Raw genomic sequence first — 14,741 nt, forward strand, 5'->3', positions numbered from 1 at the left:
TCTGTATCATTGGATCATTCGTATTAAATCGATGGCTTTCATTTTACATTTGCACCTTTTGTTTGACTTTAGCTGTAGAATATGTTGTTTATTGTTCATAATGTATATTCCACCCCTTTCTCTGTCCATACTAGAAGTTAATCTGATACTGAAAATTCAAAGTTCCATGTGATAATCAATAACAATATAAGTACCAGAGAAAATGCTTCTGTTTACTTTATTCTCATGGTTCCAGTGTTTTCATTAGAGGAGATACACTAGAAATGTATACATGTATTTCCTCTTTAGATCATTAGCGGTGATGTAGTTATTCGAAACGTTGCTGAGCCCTTTATCCAATAACTCCACTTGGATATTGATGACTTGGCTGATGTCTAACATCGTAATTCATTTCACAAATGAAAGAATGCTTCTCGTTGCAATTCACATCGCCCCATTCATAGTTGGATGATTTGTATTGAATTAAAACGCAGTCTTGATCCCCTCCAATGTTGTTGGGTTGTCCAGGGTGCCAGTGAGTGTAGTTGAATGCGATTGGGTGAGTGGGACCATTCCATACAAATGTGTGTTCAGTATCAACGTCATTCCCTCCTGTCCAAATGCCAAAGTCAGCTGCATTCGACATAGCTGGAAAGAAATATGAATGAATATAAGTCATCGTACCAAAACTAACTGGAGTTTAATACAACTTCTAAATTTGAAAAAAAAAATGTAACAGTAAGTATAGAAAAAAGATTAGATATGACACATGCCTGTCTTCTGTGGATGAAATTATATAAGTGGCACTTAATTTTCTTTGTGTATTTTTGTGTAAATGACGATAAAGAGGATGTGTAGATCCGAAACTAATGATCAACAATTTTTGAAATCGCTAACTGTTACTTGCTAATGTTCACACAATACTACAAAATACTGGTTTACATATTCCGGAAAAAAACCCAATTTTGGTAGCATAACAGAAGCATAGGTACTATGAAACTGGAGAATGCTTCTTGTAATGTGAATGCAACATTCTTAGTGTACTGATCACAAAGTTAATGACAAGGACCGAGGTGGAACTACGAAGTATAATTGTTGCTATCGCCCTTCTGCGATAGCATATACGTAAGTGTTTTTGCACTTAATGTGCATGCTTGGACGCCATAGTGTGGCATTCTGGGATTCGATATATCCCTGTGAGCTCGAAATAAAAGACCACAGAGTCGTCATCTTCTGCTTCATACTTCGATATTTTATTGAATGTAGACATTAATGGCAAACTGACAACTCAACTGTATGACAAACGGGATGATTTCAGCTTCTCCATCGTCAACTTTACATATTTATGTAGCAATATTCCATTATCACCTGCATACGTTGTTTAAATCTCTCAACTGATTCGATACACAAGAGCTTGTTCTGCGTATGGTCAGTTTTTAAATCGAGACAAGCTACTGGCAAACAAGTTAATGGTACAGGGGTTTCAACAGTCTCGATTGAAGTCAGCATTTCGCAAATTCTAAGGTCGTTATAACGATCTAGTTCGTCAATACAGCCTATCATTAGGTCAAATGCTGTCTGACATGTTTGGTACCGATTGTTATGCCGTTCTTGGCACACTGATTTTGACTACGGATAACTCCGTTTAACTGATCAGGATATAAGGCTCACGGCGGGTGTGACTGGTCGACTGGGGATGCTTACTCCTCCTAGGCACCTGATCCCACCTCTGGTGTGTCCGCGTTTGCCCAGCTATCTATTTTGTATTGCTTATAGGAGTTATGAGATTGATCACTGTTTTTTACAGTTAAATCTCTGATGATGAAAACTTTTTAACACAAGTAATAAAATGTTAAACCAATTTACAAGTAGCTATCTGATTTTTATTTTGCGGGCTAATTAATTGGGTTCCAGATATTGATAGTGATATTGTAACATGTAATTTGATCGCCGCCCCCGCCACTTATTGATCACTCGGTTCGTGGTCCCCAAAACGTGTGATCAATGAGTGGCGTGGGGCGGGGACGAGACTAAGCTACAAGTAGCCTGAAATATAATAATTTGTTTTACATGATGAAATCACTGATAACACTTGTAATGTTTTGAATACCACGCTGGACATTCGGATATTGAGAACCGGATCGGACACTAAGAACCGGGTCAGAGATTTAGAACGCCGTTTTGGGATATTTATAAATATTCACTCTCAGTGATCATTTCACTCAGGCACTTTGCGTTTCTGGTCATATTCAAGACCTGGTTAATATAGTTTCCCTGGATGATTTTCCCTTTCTGTGAATGCAAATGACCTTGCATTTAATAGGGTTAAATGTCGTTTACCAATTTCTATTATTTGCATTACATTGAATATAGGTTAATTACATACGCTATCTTTCTATTACGTTTGCAATACCGATAAATAAAATTTCCAAACATTACTTGCAAAAAATAAAGGTCTTTGAAAATCTATAAAATCTAAGTAATTTAAATTGCTATGATAGAATTTTTATAATGAATCAAATATTTCTTATTATCTCTACTAGCACCCTAATCTTTCTTACAAGATAAGCTGATAATCTATTCTACAGTGTCACTAAATTCAAACACAATGCATTCACCATAATTCGTATTTTTTTATGATTTGCCTTTGTTTGGTAGGGAACAGAATACGCAAGTCCCCTTTCAAAACAATATGAAAGGTTTGTTTTAAATGTTGAACAATGAAGCATTTTTACTCGTGCTGGTTTTCACAATGACAAATGTAAAAACTAGATATGTTGAATTGTAACTGCACAAAATGTTAAAATGTAAATTAAATGCCATTGGACATGTCGTAGAATAGTACCAAGGAGATCGACTTTTCTATAATTTTTTAATACATAATTCTATGAAAACCATACCCAGGAGCTAAATCTTACCGCCTTGAAATCAGAGACAACCATTAGGTGTTTGGGACCAAGTACAAGACGATTTTTGTCTTTCTTTTTGGGTTCATAATCAAACATATTCATACACAGACCCCTCTTCTAAAATCAGAGACGAAGGGGAAAGAGAGATTAAAGCATCTTGCTTTGAAGAATGGAAAGGTGTAAAAAAAAAAATATCACAGAGCTGAATGGCTGTAATATCATTTCCAGGAAATATATCTATCTAAATTTTGTATTGCTTGTGGGAGTTGTGAGATTGATCACTGTTCGTTATTTTTACCTTTCATCACAAGACCCGTTGTCCTATAGTATCCATATATTTCTCACGTACCTAAGACATCGTATTGACTTTAGAAATGTCAATGATTATGTGGTATTGCATGTAAAGAAAATCATATCTATAATCACCCCATATCACAACAAGAGGCCATGGGCCATATCGTTCACCTGAGTCACCTTGGTCCATATCAGAAGATTTTCCATATCTATTTGCATGTAAAACCGTAGTCCCTATTATGGCCCCAAACCTACCCCTGGAGGCCATGGTTTTTGCAAACTTGTATCTACACTATGTCAGAAAGCTTTCATGTAAATGTGAACTTCTTTGGCCCAATGGTTCTTGAGAAGAAGATTTTTAAAGATTTTCCCTATATATTTGTATGTAAAACTTTGATCCCCTATTGTGGCCCCATCCGACTCCCGGGGGCCAGGATTTTAACAATTTAGAATCTGCATTTTATAGGAAAGCTTTCATATAAATCTCAGCTTTTATGGCTCAGTGGTTCTTGAGAAGAAGATTTTTAAAGATTTTCCCTATATATTTGTATGTAAAACTTTGATCCCCTATTGTGGCCCCATCCGACCCCCGGGGGCCAGGATTTTAACAATTTAGAGTATGCACTACCTAATAAAGATTATCTATAAATTTCATCTTTTCTGGTCCAGTGGTTCTTGAGAAGAAATTTTTTTAAGGACCCTACCTTATTTTTACCTTTTCTTGATTATCTCCCCTTGGAAGGTGGCCTGGCCCTTTATTTTAACAATTTAGAATTCCCTTTATCTAAGGATGTTTTGTGCCAACTTTGGTTGAAATTGGCCCAGTGGTTGTTGAGAAGAAGTTGAAAATGTGAAAAGTTTACAGACGGACAGACGGACAGACGGACAAGACGGACGGACAGACGGACGGACAGACGGACGGACGTCGGAATACGGGTGATGAGAAAAGCTCACTTGAGCTTTCAGCTCAGGTGAGCTAAAAAAAACTACAACATGAAATACGTTTAGCCACAAAATACAATTATGGCGTTCCATAGACACATACAAATTGTTTTATTAATGATGTTAGCGATGAAAGCCTGCTCGTCTGCTGTTTCAATTTGAAGTAATGTTGCCCCTGGCCAGGTTAATTTGCAAGTTTGAATTGCAGCTAGGAAAGTCATTGGTTCCGGATGAAACGTGTAACAGCTCATCATATTTTCCAATCCCTTTCTTTTGATCGATCCTTGTGGACACACAGGTGTTCTAATACCTGCAAGATTGACCATCTTTACATGTAAGCTAATGTTTGATTATTTTTTAAATCATACACGTAGGTAGTCAGATGCAAAGATCAATGTAACTTGTGTTATGAATTACTTGTATTTCAAGGATTACTATACAGTTGATACAGAGGAAGGGAAACATACATCTAAATCGAGTGTAATCCCATCGTACGTTCTTCTCCCTTTTCAACTGTGGCTATATATCTGCATGGCAAATTCATCGAATTGCAAAGCAATGCATGTCGAGAATGACGTAATTTGCTGATCTATAGAATTCATTCTCAGTCTAAAACGTTAAATTTGGCATAGCTCAGCATCATTTAACTTGTAAAACAAAAATAGAAATGGCTATGGCCATGAGAACGTGTGTTTTATGCTGTTTTTATTGTTGACAAATATCCTTCAGATTGATGGCATCTGACCAGTTTCATGAACTATTTCTTGAATACAATATATAACACAGTGGTTATCTGTCCACACTTTCGTTCATAATAGACACGAGTGGGTATTAAGAAAACACATCAATTGTCATCGTTAGTCTCCTAATGTGTCATTAGAAACCCCTCGTACATGTAGCAGATAGACTTCCCATTGCATGTTCGTATGAAAGAAAACAGCATATGCACGTCTCTTTATTCATTAATTGTTCAATGTCGAACACACTTAATAACATAGTAGCAAACAGAAAAACACTTCGTTAAAAACCACTCTGATTCCACGCATAAGTGCTCTGAAGTTGAAATAAAAATATGCTAGAGTTCTTCATTGACAATATCTTCGTGGTCTTTGGTGATCAGATGTTGGAATTCCTATGGGCACGAATTGTGCTCCTTTGTTAACTGACTTGTTTTTGTATTCTTATGAAGCAGAATTTATTCAAAAACTTCGAAGCGAGAAGAAAAAACCTCTTGCTTTGGCCTTCAATTCGACATTTAGATATATCGACGACCTATTATTTATTAACAATGATAATTCTTAGTCATACATCAATTCTATATATCCAAGTGAACTCAAAATAAAAGACACCACAGAGTCGACCACTTCTGTTTCATACTTAGATATTTCATTGAAAGTAGATATTAACGGCAAACTAACAACTCAACTTTATCACAAACGTGAAGATTTCAACTTCTCTATTGTCAACATCTCATATCTATGTAGCAATATTCGATTCTCACCTGCATAATGTATTTAAATGATTCAATACGCAGAGCTTGTTCTGTGTATGATCAGTTTTTAAATCGAGATAGACTACTGACAAATTTGATTGTGCAAGGTTTCAACAGTCTCGTTTAAAGTCAGCATTTCGCAAATTCTATGGTCGTTATAACGATCTAGTTTCCCATACACCCTATCATTGTGTCAAATGCTTTCTCGCATGTGTCATACTGAATGTTGGGCTGTTCTTGACACACCGATTTTGACTACGGATAAATCCGTTTACCTGATCAAGACATGGGTCTCACGGCGTGTGTGACTGGTCCACAGGGGATGCTTTCTCCCCGTAGGCACCTGATCCCACCTCTGGTATATCCAGGGATTCGTGTTTCCTCAACACTCTCTTTTGTATTGCGTATAGGAGTTAGGAGGTTGATCACTGTTCGTTATATTCACCTTTCACATTGAACATGCCATCGCCGTATAATTCTGTATACAAACGGGTTCTCATTTTGTTAGTTTACCGACGTATAGTGGATGAACAAATTTTCCGATTGGTCAATAATACCATACCCGTATTTTATAAACAGTTTAAATTTCTGATCAACTTTTGCTCTGAAGATTAGCGATTGGCCGAATCGCGTCATGCATATCCTTGAGAAACGATGAAATTGTCACATAATATGCGCGAGTGAATAGGGAGATCGGTTTAATCGTGACAACAGCCAATTACTGTATGTTGATTGGGTTCGAATTTTCTATTAAAGAGCAAAGGTATGTAACTCTAAATATAGAATACCTAAGTTAGCCAGTGTAAAAAACAATAAACCAAATGGTATAAAATTTTACTCTATACATGTATTCAAAATGCATTTAAACATAATCAATATACATTACTACCAACGTTCACCCCGACATTCCAAATACTTTCCAAATGCACTCGGATAAATGCCTTTTGTTGGTCGACTTTTAGCTGGGTCCTGGCACTACACGACTAAATAGAATATTTGAATATTGTAACAAGCTATTACATAGAATGTGCAGCATTCGATATAATTTTTTAGTCGAATGTCTTACTCCAATTCAAAAACTGAAGTCCATAATATATCCAAGTGACTGACAATTGTAAACCGTCTGCACTTTAACTTTTTATTTTATGAATTAGGTACATTGCCCAGCACTGTAGCAGGTCAAAAATAGCAAAAGCACATGGATACTATTCATTTTATCTTTGCACTTTGTCCTAACCTCATACGGTTTCTATCTACCTCTTTAAATCATCGGGGAAAACGACTATCATTGTTTCTGTTTCCCGTTAAACGTCATTTTCTTCAATTACTCACCAGAATTCGCTATCAACCCATCGTACTATCATCAACATAGTTGGCGTTAAAAATTCACTGGTAATTACACCATTTTAACGTTCACGATTGTTTCTATATTGCCTCTGCACCAAAATATCGATATACAATGTACATGTATTGTGGGATGAAAATGTAAAATCTTTTTACTTTATACAAATGTATTAGCTCTTTAATGCACACCATATGAAGTATGATTCTATTATCAAAAGGGTGATGCAAGGTTTCAATTATTTTACATTAAGTTTTTGTGTTTTTTAAAAACAATTTCCCAAAACATTCCTTGCGTAAATTTGATTAATCAAATCGTGCGTACTTAGTCATCGTTGGATACATATCATTATGCTAGTCTTTTAATGCAATGAAAGGCGTTGTACATAAGTAAAAGAAAATGTAAAAAATATTTAATATAGAGTGAAATTTACATTTAACAGTTAATTAAAGGCGCCAGTGAAATGAAATGCTTTGAGATGGCGTTTAAAATTGCCGTATTCATTTATTGTTTTTATATTTTGTGACAGCGCATTCCATACATGTAGGAGTTATGAGATTGATCACTGTTCGTTATCTTCACCTTGCATACAGAAGGTCCTGATAGGGCGAATGAATTAGACGCGGATGTTTTGCGTTTAATGACAGAAACATTGGGTGTTTTGGAGCAAATGTTGCATGCTGATCTTCTTATGCTCAGCATTACTCTGAGAGATGAAGTTCTGTCACTATTATTGAGGCACTTGAAAACTATTCAAGCGATTTTAAATTTCTCTTTTCGAAAAGAAACTGGTAACCAATGCAAAATCTTTAGGGCTTCTCTAGAACTGTCCGTAGATGTAATGAGCACATCTTTTGCAGCAAAATTTTGAAGCAGTTTGCCGTCTTTTGATAGTCAATTTGGTAGGCCGTATACCACACCATTAGCATAATTAAGATGCATGACCACCAAAGAGTGCATTTCGGTAAACTATTTGAACGAGTCTGTGGTTAGGTTTTGATTCAGTATGCAAGAGCATATTCTTGCACATGATCAGTTTTTAAATCTAGGCAGGCTACTGACAAAATAATTGATATTGCAGGGGTTTAAGCAGTCTCGTTTAAAGTAAGATTGTCGCAAATCCTATTGTCGTTATAAAGATCTTGTTTGCGATACAACCTGCTGTTGGGTCAAACGTGCAGTCTGATGTGTTTCATATCAATTGCATGGCTGCTCTTGACACACTGTTCTGATTATGCATTACTTCCCTTACAACGGGTGTGACCGGTCGGCAGGTAATACTTAAGAATATAAAACAGGTCAAATAATAAACAAGTCGTACCCATAATTATTTCAACAGACTGTTGAAAGACCTGATCACCATAGACTACGAAGATATTGTCAATGAGGAACTCCACCATCTTTTAACTATCAACTTCAGAATACTCTCGCGTGGAATCAGAGTGGTGTTAAAGAAATGAAACTCCATTAAAGACTGAAGAGTCCTTTGGGTAATTTTATATTGTACTAGGAATTAAAACTTCAACATTATTTCTTCGACATTTGCTTACTTGTAAGCAAAATATTAAGGATTTAGGGAGTTTGACAGTTCTTTTCTAATATTTTCCAAATCTTTAGGAACTTTCAATGAATTGTCATTTTGATTAATTTTATAATACATATGTACCATGTATATATATAACCAACATCAATGTTTTATAGGCGCAGTTACTTACGAGGTAGTTTCTTCATACTAAAATATTTTTTCATCATTTCGATATATGTGGCTCATATCGTTTAAAAAAATTGTTCCTAAAAATTAAAACATACAAATATGTTTTTGGTTCTTATTATTAAAAGATGTGCCAATCATTGATATTGAAATATGTAGCATTCTCCCTTTTTCAAACAAGAAATTGCCAAATCTGAAATTAATGTGTTTTAGGAAATAATGTAAACTGTACGATGTACATTTACAATGTACATATGTACATGCACATATGCTAAATATATGCACATAAGTTTTAATTATAGTTTTTATTGATGGGAATTTACTATTATTCTGTCTTCGCAAGGGATTTCCTTTAACAAAACTAATACCTTACCGTCCGTGCTGCAAGGAGCGTTGTATATCAAAAAATCGTCCACATACAAATGTCCACCACTAAAGGCTACCTCAATTACAATCTGAAAATTAAACATGCATGGAATTTCATTTTCTGTGTACATATATCTCCTAATTGCAAAGGGATACTTTCAAATAAGTATATGGTTTTTACTTAAGGGCACTTGATACCAAGAAATGAATGCATTAGCTGATATACACAGTGCATGTACATGTATCTGTTTTCTTATTTTCGCTAAGCCTGGTTGTAAAAAGTCCCAAAAAGTTCTAACAAATAAAAGATTTGTAAATGTTCTATGGTGTTCAAAACTTCAAACCTCCATTCAGTAAAGTTTATTCATTTGTCTAATAAAATAATCAATTTGTTTTCATTTTCGTAATTAATAGAAAAATGTTTGTGTGTAACTAAAGAATTAGTACTACACTTTCTCCAGTTTTGACATTGCAATTAATGTATGTATGTAAATACACCACTTGTGTTCATGCATGCACAATATAACGTGATACAAATATGATGTATGCACCTACATGTCTTCGAAAAAAGTTTCTTGTTCAGAATTTTCCAAACATCTTAGTTTCTTTATGTACAGTTTACCTTAAACTGACTTGTAGTGTATTCCGAATCCGGAGTTATTTCCGCCAATTGCCATTCATGTTCAGTAAACTTCGTTGCAGTAAATATAGGATATCCTCGGCTGGATCCAACCTAGATTCATAGTACATGTTCAACTTTAGCTCGATCGTGTTCGTTCAACAACATTAAGGACGATTGCTACATCAGAGAAATTTGATAAGGATAAAAGTGGGGATATGTACAATAATATTTTGAAATGAAAACTTTCGAATTTCCTTCATTTAGATTTTTAAAATCTGTAGTTTTAGTAGATAACAAATTGAAAAAAATTCAAAACTCCTGCTGGACTCAAACCCTCGAACTACAGTTCAGCAGTCGCCGTGCTAAAACCTACAGAGCTACTAGATGCAAGGTAGGTGATGTTATTTGAAATGAGTTCATAATCCCTGCGTCGATATTTCACAATTATTGTGTTTGCAGCAGGTAAAATTTGCAGATAAATATTTTGTATGTCACAATATCCAATGTTTATTGGTTACAGTACCGTTGAATATGCCTTTGAAGTACTGCAATTATCTTTTTGCATTTGTGGATTGAATTTGACTTCACTTCAATACACCGCCAACGAGTCAAAGTAATCAAAACAATTTCGATTACATGTACATTAGCGATCAATTCCATCAATGAAAATCAATATTGCAAATGTAGAGGACTTAAGAATATTACCATCAGGGGGAAGCAAAAAAAAATTCTGTCAGTTGTTATTTTTTTCCATTTGAATTCTATTATTGTTGTATTAGTAACATACACTTTATCTAGTTGCATAATTAATAGAGAGAGTTGTAAGGATAAAGCAAACAGACAGAGTCAACCTGTATCTTGGGTACAAAATAGATAAACGTGACTTCACTCACATGGTGTTATTCAGAGGAACAAAGGTAAGCTTGTCTTAAGTCAACCACAATTAGACAACTTGTAGCAAGCTAATCGAGTACCATCTGGTAAATTAGTTGTATAGGCATCCTATATTAGGTAAATAAGTAAGAGTCACTAATAAAGTAAAACATGCAAGGTCACACGTATATGCCAGGTCAACCGTTTCAAGGCCAGCCAACATTCAATTAAGTCATGCCAAATCAGTACACTCTACCTGGCGCATCTCAGAGAGGTATTTTCTAACTAGTATACCCAAATATATCATATGCGAACCAATGTTGGATGCCGTTTGCGGTGCCTCTACTTAACATACACCCATCAGTTCTGGTCCCATACCATGGTTACCCATGACAACCGAATCCAGGTAATCAAGTACAATCAAATCCTGGCAGCAGAATCCGGGTAATAATGGGTCTTCACAGATTGGTAACCCGTATACAAAATTCACCAACCTCCATTAAATCATATTAAACAACAACTACTTAGCAATCTATAACAGCAAACTCAGCAACCATCGCAACAGCAACTATAACCACCACAACGCAAATACCAAAACAGAAACCTCAGCAACTACCACAACAGCAACTATGTTCTGAGTCATATAATAAAGGTGGAGTGCAAAGTACAAACAACATATAAGGCAAAATGTATTCCCCATTTCCTGTTATGACTCTTTTGATCATGGACACCGTATAAAAAACAGCTGTTATGGCTCAAGTATAACTAAATATAGCATAATCAACTGAATTCTGAGTCTGACTCTGATGACTATTGCAGTGATGCGGAAGCTCCTTCTAAAACTTAATGCAGCAGCCATACACCTGTATACTGTAAGACATATGAGAAAACAGTGTATATGGCATTGACACAAAACTCAGTTCCTAGAAGAGAAAAGAAACAAGGCTAAAGAAGATTCCAGATATGATCCTGAAATTCCATCAGTCTTGATAAAAAGTGTATTGTTTCAGTCTTAATATCTGAAATCTACCAAATTGAACTCTGAGTCAATCATTCAAATGATTGACAATAAGGCAAACACAAGAGATTGAGGGACAAACTAAAGCAAATCAATGTAGTACTGCTGAGCAACTCGTTATGTCTGCAGAGAAAATTGTGTTTCTACATACAGACCTGAAGGAGATGATGATGATGGACCGCTTGTTAAGGACTACATCCTAGTGTTGACATTGGTAAACTCATGCTCATTATGACCTGTCAGGGACGTCTATCTTCAGTAGTGGAAGGTTTTGTGTCATGTTTCTAAGTCTGATGAGATCCTGTCAACTGGGCAAGAATTACAGATACCTTATATCGAGATTCTGAATTACTCTGAAATCATCAGACAGCTTGTGGTGCCTTGGAAATTCAGAAACTTAGTGATGAAACTGGCCCATGAATCATTAATGGCAGGACATCTTTGGATGATTCATACCGAGTGTTAAGCCGTTCTTGGCACACTGATTTTGACTGCGGATAACTCCGTTTACCTGATCAGGATATAGGGCTCACGGCAGGTGTGACCGGCCAACAGGGGATGCTTACTCCTCCTAGGCACCTGATCCCACGTCTGGTGTGTCCAGGGGTCCGTGTTTGCCCAACTATCTATTTTGTATTGCTTATAGGAGTTATGAGATTGATCACTGTTCGTTATCTTCACCTTGCATGAAGAAGCCCACTGACAGTCATAGGTGAGTTTCACTGCGTAAGCAAACATTAGAAGATTTTGACAGTCAAACACTAAAGATCGTCAGATGAAAGAAAACGTACTTCTACCTCTTCATACCAAGATGAACACATTCTTGATGCAATGGAGAGGTCCATACACTATTGTACATAAAAGTGGACAGATATATTACGTTTTGATGAAAGGTGAAGATATCGAACAGTGATCAATCTGATAACTCCTATAAGCAATACAAAATAGATAGTTGGGAAAAGGAATATATATAAGAGGAAGGAGAAAGACCCTACATGTTTACATGTTGAAGACATACATTGAGGAAGATGAGATAGATTGTGGTGTTCTGACTGTATGTGCTATTTCTCTTATCAATTCTAATGAAGAGGATGCAGAGGATTCACAGACGTATGAAATTCAGGGAAAAGAGAACGTTAGAGTCAACTATCGTAGTCGCCAGTGAAGGTAGTGGATACAAGGTAAATACGTACATAATATTTCATAAATGCTCTGCTGCTTAGTGATTGTTGGTTTTAAAAATTTTCATTACGAGGAGGGGAATTCAACTGCACTGAAGAACTATCAGGAATAGCAGCTAAGTGATGATCATGGTTCGCCTTTTATACTACACTAGAATTGAAAAATATTTGAAAATCCCTTGGCAGTTTGCGATATAGGCCTTCTCTGTATAATTTCTGTAATTTTCGAAACAATATTAGTATTAGTCATGATTCTGCTTTGGAATGTTTCCTTTGTGTGAGTCATCAGAGATTTCTTTCTGGTTGTTTTTGTTTTCACCCTGTGGGAATAGGGTAAGAATAGGTCATCAGTACCTCTTGCTTATTGTAGGGGGCGACTAAATGGGACGGTCCTTTGGATGAGACCGCAAAAACCGAGGTCCCGTGTCACAGCAGGTGTGGCACGATAAGGATCCCTCCCTGCTCAATGGCCATAAGCACCGAGCATAGTCCTAAATTGTACAGCCTTTCACCTGCAATGGTGACGCCACCATATGAGTGAAAGATTCTTGAGAGGTACGTTAAACAATATACAATCAATTTGTATTTATTTATCCATCAACCAAGGTTTCTCTCAGCTATAAATATTTCTTTGGACAATGGCTGCCATGGTGCTTCTACTTTCTCTGCAACGAAAGCAGGGTTTCACAACTCTACAGTCTTTATTTCTGGGTACAGGTCTTAAGCATACACCGTGGATTCATGCTTGTGAATTTCGTGGGTCATTCTTCACCTTCGAATTTACGTCCCCATGAACCAGCAACCTTTTCTGTACCCATGCATTAAATTGATCCCATCAATTCGAAGTTTTCTGTCTTCTATGATTCTGTACGTTCTACGCTCATCAGTCCAATAATATGTAAAACTTATACGGTACTAATTTTGATGCACCAGATGCGCATTTCGACAAATAATGTCTCTTCAGTGATACTCAACCGAAATGTTTGAAATCCGAAATAACAATGAAGTTTTATAACTATTATAGGGGGGAAAGAGTGCCAAAAAGTGGAGTCAAAGTCGTCTAAGGATAAGAGCTATGCGTGAGGGAGATAATCCTTAATTTTGAAATGAAGTTCTAAATTTTATAACAGCAATTAAATGCACATCCGTATTTTCAAGCTAGTGTCCATTAAAACGCCGCAAATCCAAGACTATGCACTTGGCGCAGTTTCTTCTTTTCTTTCCTTTGACGTGAAAATTTTTTGGAGGGACGTTAAACAATATAAAATCAATTAATCATAACCTTTGACTCTTTAGTGGTAATTATTAAAGCTTCTGTTGTAACATGATTTTCCACATTATCATCAACATCTGAAGCTTGGAATTCTGCAGATCCGTTCGCTGTGATGTAAGCTTCAAACATTTCTCTTAATTTCTTAAAGGTTTATTTGTCTCTATTTCCTCTCTGTATAACAAGCTGCAGCATTGTTTCTTCACTTATTAATTCTTTATTTATTCTCTCCTATAATTTCTCGAAGCTTCTCATCTGTTTCTCAAGGTCATCACTTATTTTTTTCATACTCAATGTTTCATTTGTCACAGGTTGTATGATGATCAATTCCATTGCTAAATGGCTGTACATCCCCACACCTCCTGAATGATATCAATAGTTACACCATAATTTTCGTGTGAGAACGAAAGTCCTGAAATAACTGTCTTGGCTTCTCCCATGAGTTTACTCCGAAGATGATTGAATATTTTCAATCTTATAGAGCTTACTATTTCTGTTAATTGTATCATCAAAGGCATGTCTTTTTTTTAAATTTCATCTCGTATCCGTTATAGGCGTAGTTCCAGTTTTGAAAGTCATACAACTAAAGAGCCTTGGGGAATTGCATGTAATTGGAATTGATGAAGCTGTAACTCTTGAAATTGTAGTATCTTGTCTTGTATTTTCTTTTACTCAGTTGTTTGCTGTATTGTTTTCATAGTACCTACTCTCTCCTGTAAACTCTTCTATAGCATCATAAATG

At 36.0% G+C, this 14,741-nt stretch overlaps 1 protein-coding gene across 1 annotated transcript; it reads right to left on the reverse strand.

The window, feature by feature from the left end:
* Positions 1-256: 256 nt before the first annotated feature.
* Positions 257-9,385, reverse strand: LOC130052866 (perlucin-like). Its single transcript, XM_056159003.1, has 4 exons — positions 9,380-9,385; positions 9,043-9,124; positions 4,228-4,434; positions 257-627 (listed from the first exon to the last, which is right to left on the reverse strand). The coding sequence occupies exons 1-4, from the start codon at positions 9,383-9,385 to the stop codon at positions 332-334; spliced, it is 591 nt and encodes a 196-aa protein (XP_056014978.1). The 3' UTR covers positions 257-331.
* Between the last annotated feature and the right edge of the window lie 5,356 nt (positions 9,386-14,741).

The sequence above is a fragment of the Ostrea edulis genome, chromosome 3 (genome assembly GCF_947568905.1).
Source record: "Ostrea edulis chromosome 3, xbOstEdul1.1, whole genome shotgun sequence".
Lineage (NCBI taxonomy): Eukaryota > Metazoa > Mollusca > Bivalvia > Ostreida > Ostreidae > Ostrea > Ostrea edulis.

Bases quoted from the DNA above. Each gene is read 5' to 3' on its own strand.
- LOC130052866 (XM_056159003.1), bottom strand. The intron at 4,435-9,042 runs GTAAGGTATTAG...TCAATCTTGCAG, and splicing joins CGCTCCTTGCAGCACGGACG to GTATTAGAACACCTGTGTGT. The intron at 628-4,227 runs GTATGTGTCTAT...ATTTCTTTCCAG, and splicing joins CATCATTAATAAAACAATTT to CTATGTCGAATGCAGCTGAC.